This window comes from Harpegnathos saltator, unplaced genomic scaffold (genome assembly GCF_003227715.2).
Source record: "Harpegnathos saltator strain DR-91 unplaced genomic scaffold, Hsal_v8.6 scaffold295, whole genome shotgun sequence".
NCBI lineage: Eukaryota > Metazoa > Arthropoda > Insecta > Hymenoptera > Formicidae > Harpegnathos > Harpegnathos saltator.
The window spans coordinates 1,864,121-1,891,725 of NW_020230089.1; the positions used below are offsets into that span (position 1 = coordinate 1,864,121).

Consider the following 27,605-nt stretch of genomic DNA (forward strand, 5'->3'; position numbering starts at 1 on the left):
CTAAAAATTGCAATATCGATATTAACGTTTATTTATATTAGTTAGCATGCACATACATTCGTTATATTCTATTGGTCAACATGTCTGCATTCTTTTTCGATTATTCCATCGAAAACGCCACTTCGCGGTTATGAATATCGTTTGTTATAAGCAGGTTCGTTACTTTGCTTGAGAACGGTCGGTAAAATAAGCGAAAATTAAAACAATAATTTGAACTTTTTCTAAAAGAAATAAGAAGAGGATAGAATACGTCACAGATTTCAAAGTCAACGTTAAAATTTATTTTTACGTATTAAAATACGCGTACAATTGTTATACTCGAATGAGAGAAAAAGAGTTCAACACTCCTCTAGTTTCGTAATGTGTGAAAAAAGACGTACGAATGTGTCTTTTTGCTTATTTATTTGATTCAATCGCGTTGCTATTAAATGTCCAACAGCGTCTATCGTTTCTTTGTGCCAGTGGAGATTATCTGTTACGTATTTCAATATCTAGAACAAATTGTTTCCATATAATGCTAACATAATAGCAATTTAACTTGCTGTCAAATTTCTTCAACTTCGTTGCTATTTGATTTCTTACACAATTAATGCAAAACAAAATATATTATATATAAGATATATGCACGCAGAGAAAAAGGTTTGGTTATATGAAAGAATTATCTGGTGAAATATGAACGATATAAGATTTCCGGTTGAAATAATCAAAATTCAATCCAAATTATTAAGATTTAACACGAATAGAATTCTGTCATTTTTAATCAGAATTTCTGAATTTTACCAGAAAATTAATTCATTCAATCGAACATTTTCTCCGTGCATTAATAATTGAAAAGATATATTTGGATGAATGCATGAAGCACGATATAGTGGAATTTACCTTGTTAAGTTCACACTTAGAATACACACTCATTACAATATCGGCTAATTTATCGAATTTATTTATATAACTGCAACAGATTCGTATTATGTAGGTAAACGTACAGCGATGAACGTTATGCACATTATAAAGAGAATAGATATTTACCCTAAATCTATAATACTAAATTTCTCCAAGATGAAATCAAGCATATTAGATTTTCTCGAGTGCTTCTCCACTATGGTGTGATATAAGTTCCTCAGTTGCGGACCTCCCAAGTGCGTCCACTTACGTTGAAATCTAAATGTGATCGAGGCTAAAAGTTCCTTGAGCATGTCCTCGTTATCGTTGCAGGGCAGATATTTTATTGTTTCTAGACGATATCCGTACGAGATGTCACGCTGTATTTTATCCCAAATCTCGGAGGTCGTATTCATCAGACCCGCGCAAAACGTCCATTCCTTCCACCACAGTAAAACTCTACGCGAAACGTAAAAGGACAATTGAGACAAATGTTTATACTTTTATGTCAATCGGATGATTTTTGGTCGATATTCTGGGTATTTTTCGATAATTACGGATATTTTTTAGAATAGGCGAGGTGTACTCTCAGCTTATAGTTGGCCATCTCCCTACACTTTTTACTGCCATGTTTACATGCCCAATTTAGGAGTAATAATCGTGTAGCTCTCAACATGTCATCGTCATTAGGATGTTCATCGTATCCGATCTTACTTAGAACGTTTGTCATGATGCCTATCATGTCGCTCTGGAAAAACATCGATTAGTAACATTAGTTTCTTGTACAATTTACATATCAGGTACATATTATTTTTGTAGTCTTATGCGTGAGGATACATGTAAAGTTTATACTTGAAACGCGTAGTATTACAATTTCGTTTTCTTTTTTTACGTCGCTACGTACCTTGAAATTCTTACTTTCTGGAAATTTGAAGAAAGGCGACATGTATTGCAAGACGTTCATCATAGAGTGCCATACTATAAAATCAGTCTCCTTCGATAAGTACTGGATCAAGGACATATAGGTCAACATATGCAGATTACCTTCCATCAAAAAATGATACGCATCATCGAGGATCTGAGCACGATTCAAAACATGTATCTGCTTATAATCGTCGTCGTTTAAGAAAAGCGCGATTCTCAGCCAACTCTCATTATCGTAATTGACACGATAGTAGCCTATTGTGGAAACAGAAAGTTTCAGCCGATTATTATTTAACTACTGTTTCATGCGATGCAGCCGAATGAACGGCTTTCGCACGTGCTGTTGATGCTCACCGAATTGTTGCACGTGCAGTAGAATCCAATCCTTTTCATTAAAATATTTAATATAAGAATTATTCCATAACGTTTTATTCTTATTTAACCACAATTTAGGAACCTCCTGGATACAATTGGGACATTTTTGCTTAACATAAGTAATCGGTATCAACCATTTCACCTGCTCACCAGGGCTGCGTCCTCTGTCGTTAAATGAAATTATCGTCGAATTGGTAGTATAATTTTGTGTAACCAGCAACGTAGGATACTCGCTTTGCGACAGCCAGGTGTGCACTATATCCGTTACATTATATTGCGGTATCTCCTTTAATCGATGCGTTAGTCTATCTACGATCTCGAAGAAATCGTCTGGTGCGGCGGAACCATACGCACTGTGTGAGTGAAAATATTTTTTATAACATTTTTCGGGAGACAATAATGGACATTTGGGTAGCTTGAATTTGAATCACGTGCTACATTATTTATTCATTTTATCACGATCTGTTTGTAAAAAATTTCAGGAAGTTTATGATATGACCAGTTTGAATTTCGCAATTTGACTTACGAATTACGTGTAATAGAGCGCATTATTATATTTTAATTTTTAATATTTATAGAACTCTTTACCTCGATTATTACGTTACATCATAAAGTATTACTTACTATTTATTTAAGTATTCAGCAATGGCTTGCTGCATCACCTTCTTTGTAACGATATGTTCCAGCATCTTTATTATGACGGATGCTGTAATGCAATGCAACAACCATAAAAAATACAACAAATAAACTAAATTTAAAGAAATATTAATGAATTATTTTGTGGCCAACGTAGTGGATAAAAATTTGTTTGATCGAAATTTTTATAAACGTTTCGTTTCGGGCAATATAATTAAATTCAATAAAACAATAGAGACTAATAAACTGCAAAAATAAATTAGTTCTAAGAAAGTTCTTTTTTAAAAAAGTATATTTGGATTGTTTGTATTCGACGAGATACGAACGACTGCTAAATTATATTTACACAAAATGAATTTACTTACATTTTAATTTTGAACAACGTTAATACTTACAATTATGTGGCTACATTAACAAAAGTCCTCACCTTTCCTGTAAATGAGAGTAGAATAAATCGGATCGTGCTCCTGTAATACAGATGGCATTTTGAGGACAACATTGTTATGCAGAACAGGCTGTAGAACTTGTATTATAAAAAGCTGCATCATCCGTTCCTCGTTAAGATTCTAAAAATGAAAATTGTAAATGTTAAGATAAAAAAACACACCGATTCTATCTATTTCGATGAACCCCCGTCGTTGTTAGAGAAAAAGATAGATGAGAAACTAAATTACCTCCCCGACGATATTATAGCTGAGGTACAACTCAAGTGCCCTGCTAAACCACAGATGAGACCACTTAGTTGGGCTGACCAAACTCTCGATATATTTTCGTGCCATTCCGTGTGCCACCGCTCTCCATACATCGATCAAACGACCGGGAAAATCGACACCTTGTTCGTAGAGGAGATCACTGTGTCTGAAAGTGTCGCATTTGTACAAAAGAGACGGTTGTCTTGAAAACTCTCTCATGCGTTTAGGTTAATCGTCAGTATTAGAATAATTCGGATTGATTTATAATATGTAAAATACTCATCCCGTTGGGACGGGTCTCAGTTGTGAAGGACGCTGCATTTATCGCGAAACGACGCATCACCGAATTCCCGAATGCAGGGGGAATCTTTACTTTTCGAGCCGCCCTGTAGTATTTTGATGATACCGGTGTTACCTGAAAATTACGTAGTCCCAACCTCCCGTGATCTGTTTAGGGAGCTCTGGAAATACGACGACGTGGGTTGTCGAATTTTCGCCGAATTTCTCGGTGTAGCGCATTAAGAACCTGTCGCTGTGCATGGCGATTTGTCGCACGCTATTACTCATTTCTTCGGTTATCTGCTCGCTGAACCATACTCTGTCTTCTGTCAAGTTTCCGTACCCCGAGTCGAGAATAACGATTGTCATCAGATAAGTGGGCATGGGTGGTGTAGGTGAAAACTCCGTCAATTTCCTGCCATGGTTCAGCTGCATAGAATTGTCGTACGGCATGTTCGAGAAGACGTATTGTCCAGGCCAATGTATGACGCTGATCTTGAAGATCGCCTTGAACTTTGGCTCATCCCAGCATGGAAACACTCGTCGAGCCCCGGTCGGTTCAAGTATCGTCACGTACGACCTAATCGCAGTTTAAGGGTCAAATTTTAATGACGAGAAAAGCCGTACTGTTGTGAGACGCATAGTTGCTTAATAATTCAATGTTCCATTCGCGATACGTAAAATTCGGACAAACTTCAACAACGTCGACGACATTGTCCTCTCAGTCAAAATATTTCGGGGAATATCACGATCGGCGCTCTTTGACGTATAAACATCCTTGTTTCTCATCTGTCATACATTATACTTTCTTACTTTTTCCTGCTTCTCATCCGGATCAAACCTAAGCTGTCCTCGATGCGACCCATGTACTCCACGTGCAGCATATAGTACCCAGGAGGTATCTCCACTTCAAATAGCAGAGATACAGTCTGCATTTCTCTACAATGTTCATATCCCATTAACTTGGGCACTATTTTAGTATTCATCATTACTTCTGACTTAAAACTGATTTTCTGTAGATCTATCGTCAAATTTTCCGCGTGGAAAATTACGCTCGAGGTCATTCGGATTACTTCGACGATGATATTGGTCACCCCATGGAATTTATCATCAATTGGCATCAGCCATATCTCGTAGGTTCGCGGCACTACTGCATCCGGCAAACTGTAATTCAGAGCATCGTGCTTGCAGATTTCCAAAGGCACGATCTTGGTATATATCGGGACGGTGAATACCGAGTCGGCTTTGAATAACACAGTTAGGAACAACACCACGTTGATTCTCCTTGCAGTCATCTGTGTGAAAACGGTTTTCTTTATTTTTGGACGAAGAAAACGCAAAATGCACATACGCGCACATATGCAATTGCAAGTCTTATCAATGTGTGAGATTCAATTAACCGGTATTATTACAGTTTCGATGTATTCGCGACTTCTTTCTCTTACCATTTCACGTGGAATGTAGAGTCAAGTGTCCTTGAATCGATGCGTGAGCAAAGTTCAAAATTATATATACCTGAACGCACACAAGAAGCGTCGCACATCGACACACGTAGACAAATATCGACATGCGATCCAAACAAACAATCGCTCTGTTCCAATTTCAAAATTATTTGTCTAGCCTTACGCGACAGTTGTTGTAAATATCGTCCGTTATCAGTATAGTTATTTCGGTCGTTAATTTGCATGCGTCGACGATCGTTAATATATTAATAAAGATTCAAATAACGTAATGAGCTGCCACAAAGGAAATAGTGGGATAGTTGAGTGCGCCATAAATTTCTTAACATAACTTTATCAATTAACAAACTCAACTTTAATAATTTATTTGCTCAAGTTAGGACGCGTATAAAATTATTGTGTCCGATTGATCAGCATCTTTCTGCAATATTAGCATGTAGGAAATTCCGGAAAAAGTTACGTTGATCATTTAATTGCTTTTTTTCGCATCGTCACTACGCGTTTGACTTTGCTCGATGTTTCCTCGTCCCAGTTATTATCTTCTATATATTTCAATATCTAAAACAGATTATTAGTATATGTACCAAGTTATTAGTATATGTACGAGCAATAGGGTAATTCAGCCTGCCGTCAAACAATCTCGCCGTTGCTCAATTTCTCGCATAATCAACTTTCAACGATATATACGAGATACACGAGATAATAATTAAAAATTATGACGAAAAAGATATGCGCTTGAGTAAGTGTATGAAGTGAGATATTATGAAATTCACCTTGTCAAGTTGGCACTCCTTATACACGCCCATAATAATATCAACTAATTTGTCGATTTTATGCAAGACACTGCAACATGAAAACAACAGAGTTATAAATACATAAATATATGTGATGATGAGTGTTATATGCATAGTAAAAATAAGAGAAAGCACAACGTTCCGGTGCAACAAACTTACAGTTCACTGATTCCCTTGTAGTAATATGAGTTACAATAACGGATATTAATCCGGCGTTAAATAATAAGCAAAGGAGCACCACATCAATTTTCGTTCTAGACATCTGCACTGTTAAAGACGTTTCGCACTTTTGTTAAAATTTTTTGTGTATAGAAAGTTTTGTGTTAAATTTCTTACACAGTTGTGTGTTAATTTAACATATCGTTGTTATGTTACTTAGACTTTTTTGTATTAAATTAAGATTAACTATTTTCAAGTGTTAAAATAACATTTCCAGGTGTTAAAATAACACAATTTATATGTAAATGCATGAATTCTTGCTGTGACATATTTTATATGTTAAAGTCAGCACCTAAAATGTATTACTTTCCTCATTATAACAGTTATCATGTGTTAAGTTAAAATTAATTATTCTCAAAAGATTGGATTTTTAACACATAGATTATGTCAATCTAACTTTTTCATTTTATCAAATCATTACTTTTCCCAAATGTTGAAGTAACATTCATTGTATGTCAGTTTAACACAAACTGTGATTCTTGACGGCATTCAAATGTTAAATTTTTGTGTTAATTTTTTACATATTATGCGTGTTATTTTTTAACATATTTGCTGTATGTATTAAATTAACATTTAAATGAAAGTGGATGATTTAAGACACATGAAATATATTAAATTTAACATATCATTTCTTACAATGTACAATATATTTGTTAAAACTTTCTCTTACCATTTTGAATCAGCAATGGCGTCGGAATTCGATACAATTACAAACACGAAATAAGCAATAATGGATTCTAAGGTCTATATGTATAATATATCTAATGCAAAATACGCATGTATCGATAAACGCGGACGAAGCAGTTCAGATAAATATACATTCAAATTCAAGACGATATATCTCATATTAGACGACCAATGTCATAAATATAGTCCGTTAGCAGTCGTTGGTTATTTCGCTCGAAAACAACCGAATAAACTGAGCGAAAATTAAAATAATGATTTGAATTTACTCTAAAGGAAATAAGAAGATAAAATACATCACACGTTTTAAAATCAACACAAAAATTTATTTGTACGAGTTAGGACACGTGTACAGTTGTTATGGCGGTATGAAATTAACATTCTTCTGTATTCCTATCATGGGACAAGCAGGACTGTTGAACATGTTCTTTTGCCGGTTAATAACTTACATAGATGTAAGCTCATTGTCATCAAAATCAAAAATCGAAATGAGCTTTACAGAATATATTTGATTAAATCGTATTTTTTTTAAATATTTAATTTTGTCCGGTGTTATTTTGATCTTGGTAGGATTATCGTTTGCGTATTTCAGGATCTGAAACAAATTGTTATCGAAGAACAACATGAACTTATCTTGCCGTTTGAATACTAAGTCACTGCTTAATGTCTTATGTTATTGATTTAAAACTATATATATATTATAAGATGTAGAAAATAATTGAAAATAATGATGAAATGCACTTGGGAAAAAGTATGATGTACGAAACAGTGAGATTTACCTTGTCAAGTTGGTATTTGGAATACACATTCATGATGATTTCAACTAATTTGTCCACATTGCCTAATTTATTGCTTAGTTCACTGCAAGATCAAAACAATAAGATGATCGTAAATACACAAATATATACGGTGATAAACGTTGCATGTAGTAAAAATAAGAAAAAGCATAACTTTACCTGGAAGGTATATAATCGAAATTTTTCAAGATAAAATCGAGTATTTTGTCTTTTCTTGCGTGTTTCTTCAGAATAGCCTGATATAATTTCCTCTGCTGTTCATTGTTCAAATATAGCCACTCATTGTCTGTTTTAAAGATGTCTGCTGTCAAAAGATTTGTTATCATGTCATTGTTATCGTTACAGGCCAAATTATATAACATATCTAAGTTATTTCCGTGCTTGATGTTATTCTGCACTCTATTCCAAATTGTGTTATTTGTTTTCATCAAGCCCGCGCAATACACCCAGTCCTTCCACCACGGTAAAATTCTACATAGAACATGAAACGACAAACAAAATTGTGGTAAATATTTATTTTCAGGTTTGACCACGATTGGATGATTTTAGAAAACGTTGCATGAAGTATACGGTTCAAAATTAGGACGTGTAATAACTAATTAATTACGGTAAATCCAAATATTGGGACGATAATTACGGGTATTTTACGGGATCTTCGATGTGTTTTGCCAACATGTTATTGGCTTCTTGTCTGCATCGGTCAGAACCGTGTTTACAAGACCAATTCAGAAGTAATAATCGCATAACATTCTTTCGGAGATTATGTGTATTCTTCTCATAATATCCCACTTCCGTTATTATAAGCTCGTCCATGATACGCAACATGTATTTCTGGAAAAATCATGCAATAATATTAATTTTCCATATGATATATTCACGAGAGGGAAATTTTATTTGTAAAATTTTATTTCCGTAAGGAAATTATCTGTATGTAAATTCAAAACGTCGTAATATTCAGCTGTTATTTTTATCACTGCAAGCGCACCTTAAAGTTAAAACTTTGTGCGAATTTGAAGAAAGATGACATGTAATGCAGGACATTCATCATAGTATGCCATACTATAAAACTGGTTTCTTTCCTTAGGTATGCGATCAGGCAATAGTAAGTGTGGTAATTCATATTGTTCTCCATTAGAAAATAATACGCATCATCGAGAATTTGAGCACGATTTAGAACGTGTATCTGTTTGTAATTGCTGTTATTTAGAAAAGATGCTATTCTCAGCCAATCCTGATTATCGTAATTCACACGATAGTAACCTGTTATTGAAATGAAAAATCAGTTCCACTGATTATGACTTACTATCTGTTTTATATGATAAAATCGTATAACCGGCAGCTATGCGCATGGTCGGTTACTCACCGAACTGTTGTATATTTAATAGGATCCATTGGTTCTGATTGATGTGAGTAATTTCTACAGAAGAATTATCATTTAACCATAGTAGTTCCGAATTATTCATGTATAAACTAGAATACTCGGGTGTATACACAGCATAAGTTATTGGTATCGACAATACATGTTGTCTACGAAAAGTGTGTTCCACATTATAACACGTAACAGTCATCGAATTTGAATTGTAATTTCGTTTAACCATTAACGTAGGATATTTTTTTTGCAATAGCCATATGTGCATTACGGACTTTATGTCAATGTGTGTTTTCATTGCTTCATGCATTTTATTATTTATGATCGCGAAGAAAATATTTGGTGAGATGTATTTGTTCATACTGCAAAAATAAAATGCTTTTCTATAATGAAAGTCCGAGGGTGCAAATTTACTTTAATAGTATGTATTTAAAAGTTGCGAATTTTGATACGTGTGTGTTATTTATCCATTTTCCCAATAAATATATTAATTTATATAAAAATTCAAGAGATTTTTATATTACATTTCCGAACCGTAATTTGTTGCATTATATCATATTACAAAAATGTATTACTTACTATCTATGCAAGTACTCGATATAAGCTTCTCGAAAAATTTGCTTTGTAACGATATGTTCCAACATCCTCATTAATACAGATGCTATGATATAATAAAAAGTCATAAAAAATATAACAGATAAGTTTAAAAAAAAATTAACAATATGTGCATGTATGTAGTTACTTAATATTGTCGGCGTTGCAGATAAAAGTTTGTTTGAATATTGTCAGACATATCGTCTCCATTCGCGATCAATATAATTAAATTTTATAAATTAATATAAATTATAGTAATCTATATAAAAACAAGTTGGCCAATCGTTGCAACAAAACGTGTTTTATATTATTTCTATTCGGTAATATTGCGAATAATTATTGAATTGAATTTACTCGATATAATTTTAGCCATATCTTGATTTTAAAGAACGAGCATACTAATAATTATATCATAAATTTATGCGTTCTCACCTTTCTTATAAATGAATGGAGAATAAATCAGATCGTATCGTAAATTAGGATAAGGAGCAACATTACGCCAATAATAATAATTCGATTCGTATATGTGCACGATGGATGACACATTGAGAGCAACATCGTTATACATAGCAGGCTGTTGAATCTGCACTACAAAGAGTTGCATCGTCTCTACTTCGTTAAAATCCTAAAATTACAAGTCATATAGATGAAGATGAAAAGGGATGCTGAACTTGACGACATATGTTACCAAAAACAACAATAAAATATCACTGTAACATGTTGTCACAGAATAATAACCCGTGATATTGCAAGTGGGGTATGTAATAAAGGAATAATTTCTGCCCGATGCTTTAAACTACATGAAATCTTTCGAACAATTGTACGACAATAGTTGTTGTTTTTCGATTTCATAGTTATAGAGAATAAATTTGCTAAGTCTGAATCCTCGCGCTGACGCTAATGAGCGTGTCGTTTAATTCTAAGTAAAATGTATCGTTGATGTGTGTGTGTGTGTGTGTGTGTGTATGTGTGACGATAACGACATAAAAAGATTAATCACCTCCATGAGGATTTTATAACTGAAAAACAAGGCAAGTGCTCTGCTGAACCACAGGTCAGGCCAATCAATTGGGCTGAGGACATTTTCAGTGCACTGTCGTGCCATTTCGTACGTAATTAGCTTCCATATATCGAGTGTGCGACCGGGAAAGTGATATTCTGGCATATAAAGGAGATCGCTTTCTCTGAAAATTACGTTTGGAAGTAAAATTATTCGTAGATATTGAAGTAGTTCGAAATAAACTATTTTACATCTTTGCATGACCATCGTGACGACAAAACTACGCGTTTAATGAAATTCCGTTGAGTTGAAAGTTCTGAACGAGTCATCTTTCTGCCCGTCATATTACTGATAATGTTTCAATTATGTGCATTACCTGAAAACTGCCAATCCCATACTTCCTGTAGATTTCATCGGGAGATGCGGATATCCGATGATCTTGACTATAAAACGTTGCCAGAGATTTTCCGTATAATAAATCAAGAAAGTCTCGGTCGCGTCAATGATGTCTTCCACTAGTTCAAATGTTTCAGAAGTCATAGTTGAACTGAACCATATATCTTCCAGTGAGTATTTGTTGTCGGATGGAATAATAGCCATCGTCACTTGATAAGTAGACATCGGGGGTGTAAGTTCAAATATCGTCAACATATTCATGTTTGACAATATGATATTTCTTTTGTGCGGCATATTCGAGAAGACTTGGATATCCTGCTGATGCTCGATGGAAATGTTGAACGGTGTCTTGTATGATGGCACGTCCCAACATGGAAATATGAGTCGCGCCTTATACGGTTCAAAGTCAGTTATATACGACCACTTGCTCATTTTTCTACAAAAGAAGCTGCGATAAGTATCGAAACTCGATCGCCCCGAGACATACTGTGGTCTAATAACCCAAACGACTTTCGCGATATGCATAATTCGGCGGCGAATATCGGGTTAACTTATTAACCAATGACGTTCTTTTGACTCGAAGGATTAATCTATTATTCTGTTGTCCGGATGAAGTTTCGCTCAATCAAACTTGGAGAATAATATGCATAATAATATATCTGGAATTTTTCTCTCTACAGCTTTTCTCCGTGCGCAATAAATTTACTTTCTTTAGGTACTTGTATCTAAATATATGATTGAAGGTCAATATTTACTAACTTATTGACACACGCTCGATTCTTTTGTATCATATGAAATGTAAATTTATACATAATAATTAAATATAATAATATCTATATATATAACAAAGAATTTAAAGTTTTAAATAAAAATATAAAACGTATACGATAAATATTGCTCTAAAAAAATTTATGATTCCAAATTATAATTAAAGATGAAATGGTACGAGTTTGCACAAATAATATTGCAAAACTTATTTGCTCTTGAGCGAAGTTGAAAATTATAAATGTCACCCGAGTCTCTTTCAATATATCGCGCACAGAGAAAAATCTCGGTTAGAAATGTGGAAACGGTACGGTTTTTATATCTTAACTGACACTTACTTTTTATTTTGTACGACTTCGTGTACAGTCTGGACGAAACCTAGGCGTTCCTCCATTAATACTCCTCTATATTTCATGCTTAGTTTATAAAGCCCTGGACGTACATAACTGTCGAATTTCAGAATTAAAATCTGCGCGTCACCGCAATAACTGTATGCCTTCAGTGTTCCGATCATATATCCTTGGTTTAAATCTTTCTGTTCTATCAACGTTATCGTATCCTTTTCTATGTACAGGTTGTGTACGTGCAAACGTATTTCCTGAACTGCAGCTGATATTGCAATTTCTATAGTAATGTCTCCATCAAAACCGCTTTGGTATATTTTCAACTTGATATGGTAGATTTGCGGTATTATGTTATCCACTAAATAAATATATGGCTCTATTTCATGTGGATACAAAGTACAATATCCCCATTGGCGCGTATTAATGTCAGTTGCAACGACAGATATGATTCCAATGTTGAGCAACAGACTGAGGAGTGCTACGCCAATTCTTGTTTCAATCATCTGTAAGAAGAGTTTATTTAGACAAATAACAAGAAACGAAGTACACACATACGCGCGCATTCATATATGATTGAAAATTTAGAAAATTGTTGAACCAGTTAATCAATAATGCCGTGATATATTTGTGAGAAACTTTTCTTACCTTTCCGAATTAGCAGTAATCAAGTCTTGTTAGAGGCACAAATTGCCCAACGGTAATTTTGAAAGTCTATATATACCTTATGCAAAAAGCATCGAGTATCGATAGACAAGGACAAATATTAACAGGCGATTCTGATAAATAAACATCCCATTTTAAATTACTTACCTCTTTTCACGCGACCATTGTCATAAATATTGTTTTCAGCATAGTTACTTCACATAGCTGTTCGTTATTTTGATAAAAAATAACTGACATAAAATAAGCGAAAATTGAAATAATCGATTGAACTTATTTGATAAGAAATGGAGAGATAGAATCATTTTAAATTTCAAAATCAACAATAAAATTTATTTGTTAGTAGTAACAATAAAATTTATTACTAGTTATAACATGTGTATAATTATCGTGTTCGATTTGTCAGCATTTCTCTGGTTTCTCGTCATGAGGAAAACGATTTACGAACATTTGCTTCTCCACGTTTATTCGTTTCATTCGTATTGCCAACAAACGTCTAACTTCGACTAATGGATATTGTTTCCAGATAAAACTATTTTCTACGTACTTCAATATCTGAAACAGATTGTTACCATTTATCGGAAAGCAAATATAGTTTGACGGCAAACTTTGTCGGTGCATTGATCTTATAATGAATTTAATACAACGACAACATGCAGTGGCGTTAAACAATAAGTTGAGGAATATTGCGCCAATTTTCGTTCGAATCGTCTATAAGAACGGGTTTTTAAATGAAAAAGAGAAGATGAAATGCATAAACGATACACATATTCGCACCCACAAATAATCGAGAATTTAATTAACTAATATTTGTATGGATTCAATATAATTGTGTCAGAGTTTTCGCTTATCATTTCGAATCGGTAACGACTTGCAAACTCGGTATTATGAGTACGCAAACGTGGTATTATGAGTATGCAGCATCCGCTAGCGAATTCAAAAGTTTATATATGCTTTACGCAAGGAGCGTAAATAAAACGATAGGATATCATATGGTCATAAACGAGAGGCAAGTCCAAAAAATAAACATTCCAATACAAATTCAAAATTAATCGTCGCTTCTCATGCGATAGCGGTCATAAATATAATTTGTCATCAACAAAAATACGCATTTATGACTTTACTCGAGTATGTCGGACCAAAATATAAGCTAAAATAAATAATAGATTAAACTTTCATGTGAAAGGAGATCATGGAAATAAAGATCGCAAACTTCAAAATGTGCATTAAAATTTATTTGTATAGTTTACAAAATAAGTATTATTCTTATCCGATTAATTAGCATTTAATTTGCTTTGCAACGTAGGGGAAACGATAAATAAACATATCCCTCTGCTTAGATATTTGTGACATTTGTCTCGTTAATATACGTTTAACTTCATACATCGCTTCATCCAAATTCATATTATTGTTTACGAATTTCTTAATCTAAAACAAATTGTTAATATTTATTTAAAAGCAACAATAATGCAGGTTGCTGAACAATAAACAATTTTGTTGTTGCTTTGTCTTACATTTTCGTAAAAAATGTAAAACAATGGATGCGAAAGTGATACGTAGAACATAATAATTAATTCCGTTTACAAATAAACATAAATGATGATATAAAATTCACCTTTTCTAGTTGGCATTTAGAATAAACGCTCATGATAACGTGGCCTAATTTCTCGAGAAGGGTCATGTTACTGGAACATAAACCATTGTTATAAGATCAGGAGTAAATAAATAGATACATATGTATCTATTTATTGGTGATGGATGTTGCAAACGGTCAAGGGATATAAAACAGAATTTACCCTGGTGATAGATGAACCATAGTTTCCAACAAAAAATCTAATATTTTAGACTTTCTTGCGTGCTTCTTCACAACGGCACGATATAAGTTCTCCTCTTGCACATAATCCAATGGCGACATGATATTATCAGATTTAACCAAAGTCAACAAATTCTGTATCGAGTTATCGTCGTCGTAACAGCTCAGATATTGGACCACATTTTCATCAATCTCGCACAACATTTTATTCCTTATCAGTCTCCTTAACTCCCGATCCGGCTTCATAACGCCTGCGCAATATACCCAATTCTTCCAGCCCGGTAAAATTCTATATGCAACATGAAAAGACATTAACAATTTGCATTGATCACCTTAAGTCCCTGCTTTCATCCAATGATTGTGTATTCCGGTTGCATAGAAAATACAATAAAGAATAGCGATATTAGCTAACAGTTGAGAAAAGATTTCCGATGAAATAGATAATTACAGTGATTCTTTAGCATATTTCACGTATGCTCTTAATTTATCGCTGGCCGACTGTTTGCATTTGTCATTGCCGTGGTTACACATCCAATTGAGGAGTAACAATCGCGTACTTTTTAACATATTATCATCAGTAGGTTTCTCATCGTATCCTATCTGCGTCAATGCATCATTCATGATGTCCATTATGAAGTCCTGAAAATGTCATTGAGTAATTTTAATTTTCTGTATCATTTTTATGTCACGTTGTTTCATTTGTTTATATCGCTTGTATTTTATTTTTGAAATCATATTCCTAGAAACTACTATCGCTGAAACGGTATTGAAATTTTTCAAAAATTCAATAAAATAACTATATTTGTAAAGGTAGAAAAAATATGATTTCATCGCAAAAATATAGGAAGCTCAAAAGTTGTGATAGTGCGGTGGTAGTATACAAGCAAATCCGATATCTGAAACATTGTAATATGGAACTGTTCTCATCTCTGTCACTATGTACCTTGAAACCTTCACTCTCTGGGAATTTAAAGAAAGGCGACGTATAATGTAACACATTCATCATAGAGTGCCATACTATGAAATCAGTTTCGTTTCTCAAGAAGTCAATTATCTCATAATAAAACTTGTAATCCATTGTACCCATCATTACGAAATGATATGCGTCGTCGATGAGTTGAACGCGATTTAAAACAGGAATAGTCTTTCCGTAGTCTTCTTTCAAGAAATGTGCAATTTTCAACCAATTTGAATTATCGTAACGAACACGGTAGTAACCTGTTGTAGAAACTTTGGCTTACACACCTCGATTATATCATTTAACATTTTCTGTGATAATATTGAACCGATATTTTTCCTGGTAACAGTATGTACTCACCAAAATATTGTACATTTAATATAATCCAGTCTTCTACATTGTCCAATGTTAATTCTAGATAAGAATTCCATTTCGTGTAATTGTAATTCATCCAATATATAAGAGCATACTGGCTGAATTGAGGATCTTTCTTCGTAGCATAAGTCAGCGGAACTGGCCATTTGATTGAATTGTGGAAGTCACGTTTTATCTCATTATATACGTAATACGTTTTGGTATAGGGATTTTGTACAATTATTACTATAGGATAGTATCTCTGCGATAGCCAGATGGACATTATGTCTGTTATCATATATCCAGATTTATTGAATTTACTCAAAATATTGAAGAAATCAATTGGTGTACTGGATCGATACGCACTGTATAAATAATATGTCTTTATATATTTCTACAATTTCATTCATTTATCTAAAAGTATATTTATCCGAAAATCAAATAAAATTTTAATGTAACATATTCAAATAACACATTGACCTCTAGAATTGCGATTGTGTAATAGACCGTGTGTTATTATATTTAAATTGTTATCATATCATACTGTACCAAATTAAATATAATTGTCGTATTATATTGTGTTATAACGCATTACTTACTATATATGTAAATACTCAGCAACGGCTTTCTGGAACACCTCTTTTGAAACAATTTGCTCTATCATCTTTAATAATACGGATACTGCGAAATAATTGAAATTATGAAAAGTATAAAAGGATAACATTAATTTAAAGAAATTGTAACAATACGCATGCACAGTTATTTCAGTTATTAGTCATATTATCGATATAAATTATGTGAAAATTAGCTCTAAACATTGAAACTTAATTCAACTAAAGCTATTTTCATTCAACTAAAATGTTTATAGATAATTAGATTAGATTCCACCAATTGGACGATTTTATAATTAACTGATTCAGTAAATTGCAAACGAACTGTGTACACGTTAAAAAAATGAACTGTTAAGTAACAGGTGCTTTATCTTTTCACATATAAGAGGTTGTCCACAATTACAATTATTTCATTTGACTTTCTCCACATCTGATTCAAAAATCATATATGCTATTTTACATCGTAACTTTTGCAACTTCTCACCTTTCTTGTAAACGAAAATGGAATAAATTGGGTCATATGGGTCTGTAATAGATGGCACCTTGAGAGCAATATCGTTATGCATAGCGGGCAGTTGAACCTGCACTACAAAAAGCTCCATCATCTTCTTGGAATTAAAACTCTAGAATAAAAAAAGTTACGAATATTCGCAGTAAAAATGATGCAAAACTCAACGATACGTATCTCGATCTTGCTAAAAAGAAAGACATAAAATAGGAAAAAAAGCCACCTGATATCCAAGGATATTATAACTGAGATATAATGCAAGTGCCTTGCTGAAACACACATCAGACCAGTTATTTAGATTGATGAAGCTTTGAATGTATTGCTCTGCTTTTGCGTACGCTATCGTCTTCCATATCTCCAGTATACGACCGGCAAATTGTATATTTCTATCGTAGATGAGATCACCCTCCCTGGAAATCACATTTGCTAATAATATGATCATATTGCGAGTTTCTTTACGCCAATGAATGAGTCGTAAGAACTAAAAATAAAGAGTTAGATCGATTGTATCCAATATCACGATATATTTCAAAAATACTGCGTGACCAAACAGATTACGACAGTAAACTGCTTTGCATTCGGATGTAAATGTAAATATAGAGCATTTAACGTTTAATGTCGCGTATAATTTTTTCATAATATTCTTATTATATGTATGGCTTACCTCAAAAATACGAGTTGTCTGGCCCCTATTGTATTTCGCAGGACATCGGAGAAAATCACAATTATCGAAACTTCCAAGCGTGTCTGTGTGTATTGTGTTAAAAATTCATCAGCTATGTAAATGACGGACCTCACAAGTGAATCCGTCTTATTGGTACCTTCTTGTTCGAACCATATGTTATACTGTGATTCAGATAACTCATCCAACTTGATAACAGCGATTGTCAATAAATCGGTGGATATCACGGGCGCAGGTTTGAAAATCGTCTGTATTGTGTCTTCTCCTACCCGCTCATATTTTTCTTCTACTATATTAGAGAAGACCCGATAGCTACCCAAATATTCGACGGAGATTTTAAAGATCGGTTTAGAAATTACTTCTTTCTTCCAGCATGGAAATATATATTCCCCGTTGCCTGCTTCAAACATCGTCACGTATGACCAGCTGATGGAGTTGCAATAAAAACAAAACTTTACTTTAACAAAATGCACTAAAGATTAAGCCACTTGTTTTTACATATTTGTTCGATTGTTTTCCATTGTGTGAAATCTTATATTGTACGTATAATAATAATAGCGGACGGGAAGGAACAGAAACTACTACTTTGTGTATAATTGCACCGGATTTGTTTCTTAGTTTGTTTTAGAAGATAGAAGAATATTGCGAATTTCTTGGCGTGTCGTGAGCATAGGCACCAAAAAGGTTTATCAATTGCGGAATAAAAATGGTGATATTCACGTATTTTAATCGCAACTCACGTTACATTATCTTTTTCCTTTTCCTGTTTGATCCGGTGGAATCCATTTTTTTCATACGGGGAGCCTCTGTACCTCATGGTTATGTTATAATATTCGGGACATATAAGCTCGTCGAATAACAACGTTACAGTGTTTGTCGCTTTACAATGATAAATATCCTTAGGTTGCTCTACTTCAGCGGAGTTTGGATTATATTGCGAAAGCACTATCGATTGTAGGTCTATTTCCAAGTAGCTAACATAGAAAGCTATTATTTCCGTTTTTTCAAGTAATTCGAATGATATGGTAACTTTTCCTTCAAAATACGACTCTTCTATTCTCAACCAAACATTATAATATTGAGACACTATTGTGGACAGCAAATGCCGTGTGAACGATGTGTTGTAGCATTTACTTGTTTTATTGGGAGTATCAAATTCAGATGGGAATATCAGGCCGGTATAGATCGATAGGGTGACGAACACCACTCCAAATCTCGTTCTAAGCACCTGTAAAAATGATTCTTCTTTTCGGATGAATTACGGACAAAATACAGTCATGCATTCCCAAATGATTATCAATTTTATTTGTAAATCGCACTAATTAATCGGCACAATGTGATTAAAATATAGTTGAGATTGCTACTCTTACCATTTTATACTTGCTACTTTTACATGATTTGTCGTCTTTACAAGAGCCCTAACTGATTTGTGAATAACTTGAAAATCAATTTATATATATATATATATACTTTTTTTTTAGTGTCTAATATATTCGGAAAATCTGGAAAGTCTGTATATGCTGAGGAAAGTAAAGGTATATTAAGGACAGATACGGCTAACTATAAGTATCTCACGCGCCCGTTGGCTTAAATATCATCCGTTATCAGCAAAATTATTTCTTCTTTAGATCTTTCGTGACTTTGACCGTGTACAATAGCCCAAAGTATAAACAAAAATAAAAATAAAAATAATGGATTGAGCTTATTCGAAAAGAAATTATACGGATATGAAGCTCACAAATATAAACAACTACATTAAAATTTATTTGTATGGGACACAATATAATAATTATTTTTACATAATTAGTTAGCATTCCGTATTTTTCACATTGTAGGGAAAATGATGCACGAACATATCCTTTTCCTTAGATATTTGAGACATTCGTCTTACTAATATACGTTCAGCTTCATAGATCGACTTATCCAAGTTGATATTATAGTTTATGTATTCTGCAATCTAAAACAAATTGTTAGTATTCATCTAAAAGTAACAATAATGCAGCTTGCTGACAAATAATTTCCTTATTGCCCTGTCGTTTTCGTAAAAAATGTAAGGCCATATATGCAAAAATGATGCAAAATAATAATGAATTTCTTAGAAATGTACATAAAGAATAATATAAAATTTACCTTGTGCATTTGGCACCTTGAATGCACGCTCATAATAACGTGACCTAATTTCTCGAGAAGGCTCATACTACTGCAACATGAACCGTTGTTGTAAAATTAGTACTAAATAGATAAATACGTACAGTGACTAATGTTGCAAACGGTGAAGGAAAATAAAACAGAATTTACCCTGGCAATAGATGAATCATATCTTTCAAGATAGAATCTAATACTTTAGACTTTCTTGCATGCTTCTTCACAATGATACGATATAAATATTTCTTTTGCACATCGTTCAATGGCGTCGCCATTGGGAAAATGTTATCGCTAGACTTAAACATAACCGAAGTTAACAACTCTTGTATCGAATCATCGTCGTCGTAACAGGTCATATATTGGACTATATTTTCACCCATCTCGTGCAAAATTTTATGCTTCACCAACGTCCTAACCTCATAATCTGGCTTCATAAGCCCCGCACAAAATACCCAATTCCTCCAACCCGGTAAGATTCTGCATGCAACATGAAAAGACATTAATAATTTATATCAAATAGAACTATTTAAATCTTTGCTACGATCAGATGATCTTGTATTCCTGTCGTACAGAAGATACGTTAAAAATGGTGATATTAGTTAATATTAAGAAAAAATGTTCAATCTATTGCATAATTACAGTAATTCGTTGGCATTTTTAAGGTATGCTTTTAATTTATCACTGGCTGACTGCCTGCATTTGTCATTGCCGTGATTACACATCCAATTGAGGAGTAACAATCGCGTACTTTTCAACATGTTATCATCAGTTGGTTTTTCATCATATCCTATCTGCGTCAATGCATCATTCATGATGTCTATTATGAAGTTCTGAAAATGTCATTAAGCAATTTTAATTTTCTGTATCATTTTTATGTCACGTTGTCTCATTTGTTTATATCGCTTGTACAGATTTTATTTCTGAAATCATACTCCTGGAAACTATAAATGCTATCGCGGAAAAGTTAAAAGCGTCATGGAAATTTTCCAAAAATTTAATAAAATAAATTTATCTGTATAGGTAGAAGGAAATATAATCTCGTCGCAAAAATACAGAAAATTTAACATTTGTGATAATGCGGTGGTAGTATACAAGCAAAGCCAATATTTGAAACATTGTAAAATGGTTTTACTTTCTTCATTACTATTATGTACCTTGAAACCTTCACTCTCTGGAAATTTAAAGAAAGGCGACATATAATGTAACACGTTCATCATAGAGTGCCATACTATAAAATCAGTTTCGTTTCTCAAGAAATCAATTAACTCATAATAAAACTTGTAATCCATTGTACCCATCATTACAAAATGATACGCATCATCGATGAGTTGAGCGCGATTCAAAACAGATATGGTCTTCCCATTGTCCTCTTTCAAGAAATATGCAATTTTCAACCAATTTGTATTATCGTAACGAACACGGTAGTAACCTGTTGTAGAAACATGGACTTACACACCTTGATTATATCATTTAACATTTTCTGTGATAATATTGAACCGGTCTTTTTCCTGGTAACTGTGTACTCACCAAAATATTGTACATTCAATATAACCCATTCTTCTACATTGTCCAAAGTTAATTCTAGATAGGAGTTCCATTCTGTATAATTGTTATTTAGCCAATGTATAAGACCATACTGGTCGAAATGAGGATCCTTTTTCGTAGTATAAGTCACCGGAATTGGCCGTATAATTGAATCATTGTGGTCTCTTTTTATTTCATTACATATAATGTGATACGTTTTGTTATATTGCCTAGCTACCAATACAGGATAGTACCTTCGCGACAGCCAGATAGACATTATGTCTGTTATCACGTTTTCAGGCATTTCATTCAATTTACTTAGGATACTAAAGAATTTGTTTGGTTTACTGATTCGATATTTACTGTATAAATAATATATTTTTATATATTTCTACCGTTTTATTCATTTATCTAAAAATGTGTTGGGTTATTCGGAAAATAATTTCGATTTTCTCAAATAAATGGTGTTAGTTGTCTTTTTAAGCAATTAACTTCATTCTAAGTCAGAAAATCATTTTATATTTTTACAAGGCACATTTCAAGCTTCATTTAAAAATAGTTGTTTTGGAATCTGTCAAGTTGTTTGGCGTCGTATGAAAAATGAAAAACCAACGTGAGCATTTTGGTCACCTCCTGCTTTTTTATTATCGTAAAGACAAAAGTGCAACGCAAGCGGGAAAATAATTGTTTGCCATGTATGGATAGGATGTGTTGACTGAACGTCAGTATGAGAATCGGTTTTCGAAATTTCGTTCTGGGAATTTCGACCTCAAATATGCACTATGTTCTGGAAGGCCAGTTGAGGCTGGTGAAGACCAAATAAAGGCATTGATTGACGCAAATCATTATTTAACAACACGAGAAATTGCTGAGAGATTGAATTTATCGAATTCGACTATGCATGAGGAGTTGAAACAACTTGATTTCGTTCCAAAGCTCGATATTTAGGTTCTATATACTTTCAAAGAAAGAGATTTGATTCGTCGCATTACCATCTGCGATTTACTGCTGAAGTGTATGTAAAATAATTCATTTCTAAAGCAACTTATAACTGGAGATAGGAAATGGATTGTGTAATATTAAAGTACAGTAATATTAAACGCAAAAGATCATGGAGCAGAGATGATGGACCAGCTCAAAGCACATCGAAAGCTGATATCCATCAAAAAAAGCAATGCTCTCTATTTGGTGGAATTGGAAAGGAATGGTCTTTTTTGAGCTTCTACTAAACAGCTAAACGATTGATTCGAATGTGTATTGTCGAATGTGTATTGTCATCAATTGGATAAATTGAATGACTCCATCAAATAGAAGAGACCAGAATTGGTGAACAGAAAAGATGTGTTTCATCATGACAATGCTAGACCTCACACAAGTTTAATGACTCGCTAGAAGCTGTTACCGTTTGGATGGGATTTACTACTGCATCTACCATGTTCACCTGATCTGACATCATCCGATTACACTTGTTTCGGCCACTGCACAATTCTTTGGATAGTCAAAATTTCGATTCGAATGAAAGTGTCAAAAATCACTTAATTCAGTTTTTTGCCAATAAGGACCAGAAGTTCTATAAGCGTGAAATTATGTTATTACCTCAAAGATGGCAAGAGGTGTTAGAAAAAAATGGTCAATATTTAACAGAATAAAACTTTTCTTTTTATTAAAAATATCGTCTTCCCTTTTCATGCAAGAAGCCAAAATTATTTTCCGAACAACCCAATTTATATCCAAGATTTATATAAATTTTTAATGCAACACGTTCAAATAATAAATTGACGTTTAAAATCGCAATCGCGTAATAGATCGCGCATTGTTATATCTCAACTGTTATATCATGTTAAACTGCATAAAATTGTTGTATTATATTGTGTTATAACGCATTACTTACTATGTATTTAAATATTCGACGACGGCAATATGGAACTTCTCTTTTGAAACAATATGTTCTAACATTCTTAATAAAACGGATGCTGCAAGATAATTCAAATTATGAAGAGTATAAATGATAAGATTAATTTAAAAAAAGACTAACAGTTATTAACAGCAGCATAGTTATTTCGAAGCTATTTTACGAACATAAAATATGAGTGAAGTCAGTCCTGAACTTTCACATCTTTTGTTTTCATTTTATTATTTAAAAGAGTAGATTCTATTAATTTTAGGTGGACAATATTATAATTCACCGCTCTAAAGTAAAGTGCAGACAAACTAGACAGATATTTTAAGAAATATAATATACTAGGTGCGCAACCAAGTTTCCGGGTTTCACACATGGATGGCGCTAACTATACATATAGTCGACATACATGTCTGAAGTTGTGTTTTTTTTTGTAGCGTGGACATCTGTTAACAATAACCAGTCATAATACCAACACATATCGCAATGCAAAAATATTTTTTCTAACAACGAAGATGTCGAGTTTTATGCCAAATAAACAGCATTTGTGGGAAGCTTTGCTTTTCTGCTTTAACTTGAAAAGAAGTGCAACTGAAGCACGTCGTTTGCTTGAGGAGGCCTACGGCGAATATGCACCATCGAAAACTACCTGTGAAAATTGGTTTAGACGCTTCACAAGTGGCGATTTCGACACTGAGGATAAGGAGCGTTCCGGAAGACCAAAAACAATTGAGGATCGGTAACAATTGCCGATCTGCAAGCGTTATTGGATAAAGATGATACGCAAACACAAGATCAACTTGCGGAGGCATTAAACATGACTCGCCAAGATATTTCCAAACGTTTACATGCCATGGGAAAAATTCAAAGGGAAGGAAAATGAGTTGACTAAGAGACAGATGGAAAATCGAAGAGCCACTTCCGAAATTTTGCTTTTGCGGCATGAAAGAAAGAGTTTCCTGCATCGAATTGTTACTGGCAATGAGAAGTGGATATATTTCGAGAATCCCAAACGCAAAAAATCGTGGCTTTCACCTGGCGAAGCATCAACATCGACGGCACGGCCAAATCGCTTCGGAAAGAAGACAATGCTCTGCGTTTGGTGGGACCAGGAAGGAAGCATGTACTATGAGCTACTGAAACCGGGCAAAACTGTCAATGGGCATCGCTATCGATAACAACTGATCAATTTGAACCATGTATTGCTCGAAAAACGGCCAGAATAGCCGACACGAGACACGAACGAGTGATATTGCAGCACGAGAACGCTCCGTACCATCGCACTTCCATCGTCCAGGACACTATCAAAACGCTGAAACGGGATCTGCTACCGCACCCGCCGTATTCGCCAGACCTGGCCCCTTCCGATTATCACTTGTTCCGGTCGATGGCGCATGGCTTGGCTGGGCAGCACTTGGCCAATTTCGAAGAAGTGCAAAATTGATTGGATGAATGGTTTCGGTCCAAAGACGCGTCATTTTATCGACAAGGGTATTTATGTATTGCCAGAGAGATGGCAAAAATGTGTAGCTAGGGACGATACTTTGAATAAACCATTTTTTGTATTTCTCTTGAAATTTTCCATTTTTCATTGATCAAAAAACCCGGAAACTTAGTTGCGCACCTAATATGTTATTTTCTTTGGCAATTTATATGCTAAGTTTTGTCCTCATTTACATTTATTTCATTTGCCTTTATCGTATATTATATCGTAACACTTTATATTCTCTCACCTTTCTTATAAATCTATTCTCACCTTTCTTATAAATGAGAGTTGAATAAATTGGGTCATCTGTACGTAGGATGGATGGCACTTTGAGAACAATATCGTTGTGCATAGCGGGTAGTTGAACCTGCACTACAAAAAGTTGCATCATCCGTTCCTTATCAAAACCCTGGAATGAGAAATTACGGACGTTGGCAGTATAAATAACACAAATTCAACGATGCATATTTTAGCTCTGCTAAAGAAAAAGAGATAAAATAAAAAAGAAAATAAAAAATCACCTGTCCGAGGATATTGTAACTGAGATATAACGCTAGTGCCTTGTGGAACCACGTATGAGACCAATGATTTGGATGGATGAAGTTTTGGATGTATTGTTCTGCTTTTCTATACGCTATCGTCTTCCATATATCAATTATACGACCAGGATAATGTATATCATTTTTGTAGACGAGATCACTCTCTCTGAAAATCACGTTTGTAAATAATACGGTTATATTAAGAGTTTTTTCACGCTTATAGACCGTAAGAATCGCCTATTAAAAATTGAATCATAAGAATTGCCCCGTAAGAATTAAAAACGAATATTCAAATCTATCGAAGAGATATCACGATATATTTAAAAAATATTGCACGTTTAAGCTTATTTTAACGTAAACAGTAAACGGCTTTACATTCCCTTGTGATCGAATAGAGCATTTAACCTTTAATATTTTCGTAATATTTTGATCATATGTGTGCATTACCTTAAAAATATGAGTTGCCTGGCTCCTGCTGTATTGCTCGGGAGATCGGAGAAAACCACGATTATCGAAGTTTCTAAACGCTTCTGCATATATAGCCATAAGAAATCATTGATTACGTTAGTGATATTCTTTATAACTGGGTCCGTTTCATTAGTGCCTTCTTGTCCATACCATACATCATTTTTTAATAAAAGTAACTTATTAAATTTGATAAGAGCGATTCTCAGTAGATTGATGCGCATTACAGGTGTAGGTAGGAAAGCCGTCCTTGATGTGGTTTTATTTATCCGTATAACACCTCGTTTTTGCATATTGGAGTAGACATGGTAGATAGGCAAATGTTGGATGATGATATAAAATGTAGCCTTGTAGGTTAATTCGTCCCGACATGGAAACACATATCGCGCGCTCTCCGGTTCTAACAGCATCACATATGACCAGCTAATCGAGTTGCAATAAAAACAAAATTTCACTTTAATAAGGAAACTTTGGACGCAGAATCGTTTGTTTACACTTCGTTTTCTTCGCATCGCGTAAAATATTAGATCACGCGTATAATAATTGCGGATAGGAAGGAACCGGAGCTACTTTGTATATAATTGCATCGAGATTATTTTTTCAGAAATTATTACACAACTCGGGAGTGTCTTGTAAATTTTTTGATGCATCGCACACAATCAACACCAAAGGAGTTAATTAATTGCAAAGTAAAAGCAGCGATATTCATATATATTTTAACCACAACTTACGTTTCATTGCTTTCTCTTTTTTCCTCTTTAATCTGATAGAAAGCTTTTGTTTTGTTAGTGAAGCCTCTGTACGACATGATTATGTTATAAGTACCGGGACAGAGAATCTCCTTGAACTTCACAATTACAGTGCTTGTCTCATTACAATAATAAATACCTATAGGCTGATCTATATCTCTGAGTGTTCGGTCATGTTGCCAGAGTATTACCGAATTATTCACTATTTCCAAGTACTTGGCATGGAAAATTAATGAGTACGTTTCACGAATTAATTCGAATAATATACGGACTTTCCCTTGGAAAGACAACTCTCCTGTTGTCAAAAAGATACTATAATAATTAGGTTGTACTGCGGACAGTAAATTCCGTATGAGTGGTTCAAAGTAGCATAAATTCGGTCCAAGAGGTGTATTAAACTCAGATGAGAATATCGGAGCGGCGTAGATCGATAATGTGAGGAACACCACTCCAATTCTCACTCCAGACATCTGTAAAAATGTTTTTCTTTTTATACATATAAGAGATAAAATATTCACGTACAAACAAATTATCAAGTATTTGTTTTCTAGTTGCTCCAATTAATTGGCGTAAATGCGATTACAATGTATGAGGCTGCTACATCTTACCATTACAAGTTCGTTATCATATCACTGTCTGTACAAGATCGCTGTCTGTACAAGAATATAAAATAATTGGTGTAATATTTTAATGCCTATGTATATATGTGTGTGTATATGTCTCTATATATATAGTCCCATACACAACACATATGCACACTTTAATCTAGTATATATGAAAATTCCCGAAACTTTATATTTGCCCTAGAAGCAAGGTGTATTAATGATAAATCCGGGCGAGTATCAGTACCTTATGATACTGATATCACCAATGTCATAAATATTGTCCGTTAATAGCAAAAATTACATCTTCCGTGACATTGTCCGAGTATGATAGCCCAAAATATAAACAAAAATAAAAATAATGGATCGAGCTTATTCGAAAGAAAATCGTACAGAAATAAA

The 27,605-nt window shown here is 33.9% G+C and overlaps 3 protein-coding genes across 4 annotated transcripts; all 3 read right to left on the minus strand.

The window, feature by feature from the left end:
• Positions 1-59: 59 nt before the first annotated feature.
• Positions 60-5,507, minus strand: LOC112588781 (thyrotropin-releasing hormone-degrading ectoenzyme-like). Of its 2 annotated transcripts, XM_025299840.1 has the most exons (12): positions 5,231-5,507; positions 4,599-5,080; positions 3,922-4,365; positions 3,489-3,672; positions 3,242-3,380; positions 2,803-2,884; positions 2,158-2,531; positions 1,784-2,058; positions 1,437-1,627; positions 1,027-1,338; positions 880-949; positions 61-491 (listed from the first exon to the last, which is right to left on the minus strand). In XM_025299840.1, exons 1-12 carry the CDS (start codon positions 5,231-5,233, stop codon positions 339-341), a joined length of 2,709 nt encoding a protein of 902 aa, XP_025155625.1. In that variant the 5' UTR covers positions 5,234-5,507; the 3' UTR covers positions 61-338. The 2 variants fall into 2 exon arrangements, with proteins under 2 accessions (XP_025155624.1, XP_025155625.1); XM_025299839.1 differs by lacking the exon at positions 5,231-5,507 and having other exon boundaries at positions 60-491; positions 4,599-5,218.
• Positions 5,508-7,246: 1,739 nt separating this feature from the next.
• Positions 7,247-19,463, minus strand: LOC105188815 (uncharacterized). The gene is made up of 24 exons (XM_011150464.3): positions 19,164-19,463; positions 18,534-19,021; positions 17,776-18,219; positions 17,335-17,521; positions 17,088-17,226; positions 16,592-16,673; positions 15,999-16,357; positions 15,624-15,898; positions 15,129-15,319; positions 14,664-14,969; positions 14,483-14,552; positions 14,151-14,295; positions 13,415-13,422; positions 12,202-12,710; positions 11,079-11,534; positions 10,703-10,886; positions 10,135-10,327; positions 9,688-9,769; positions 9,103-9,470; positions 8,725-8,999; positions 8,377-8,570; positions 7,899-8,210; positions 7,722-7,803; positions 7,247-7,537 (listed from the first exon to the last, which is right to left on the minus strand). Exons 1-24 carry the CDS (start codon positions 19,164-19,166, stop codon positions 7,388-7,390), a joined length of 5,502 nt encoding a protein of 1,833 aa, XP_011148766.2. The 5' UTR covers positions 19,167-19,463; the 3' UTR covers positions 7,247-7,387.
• Positions 19,464-19,564: 101 nt separating this feature from the next.
• Positions 19,565-27,600, minus strand: LOC105188814 (aminopeptidase N-like). The gene is made up of 12 exons (XM_011150462.3): positions 27,210-27,600; positions 26,584-27,071; positions 25,835-26,275; positions 25,370-25,553; positions 25,119-25,257; positions 23,354-23,435; positions 21,466-21,824; positions 21,093-21,367; positions 20,578-20,768; positions 20,092-20,415; positions 19,924-19,993; positions 19,565-19,750 (listed from the first exon to the last, which is right to left on the minus strand). Exons 1-12 carry the CDS (start codon positions 27,210-27,212, stop codon positions 19,601-19,603), a joined length of 2,706 nt encoding a protein of 901 aa, XP_011148764.2. The 5' UTR covers positions 27,213-27,600; the 3' UTR covers positions 19,565-19,600.
• Between the last annotated feature and the right edge of the window lie 5 nt (positions 27,601-27,605).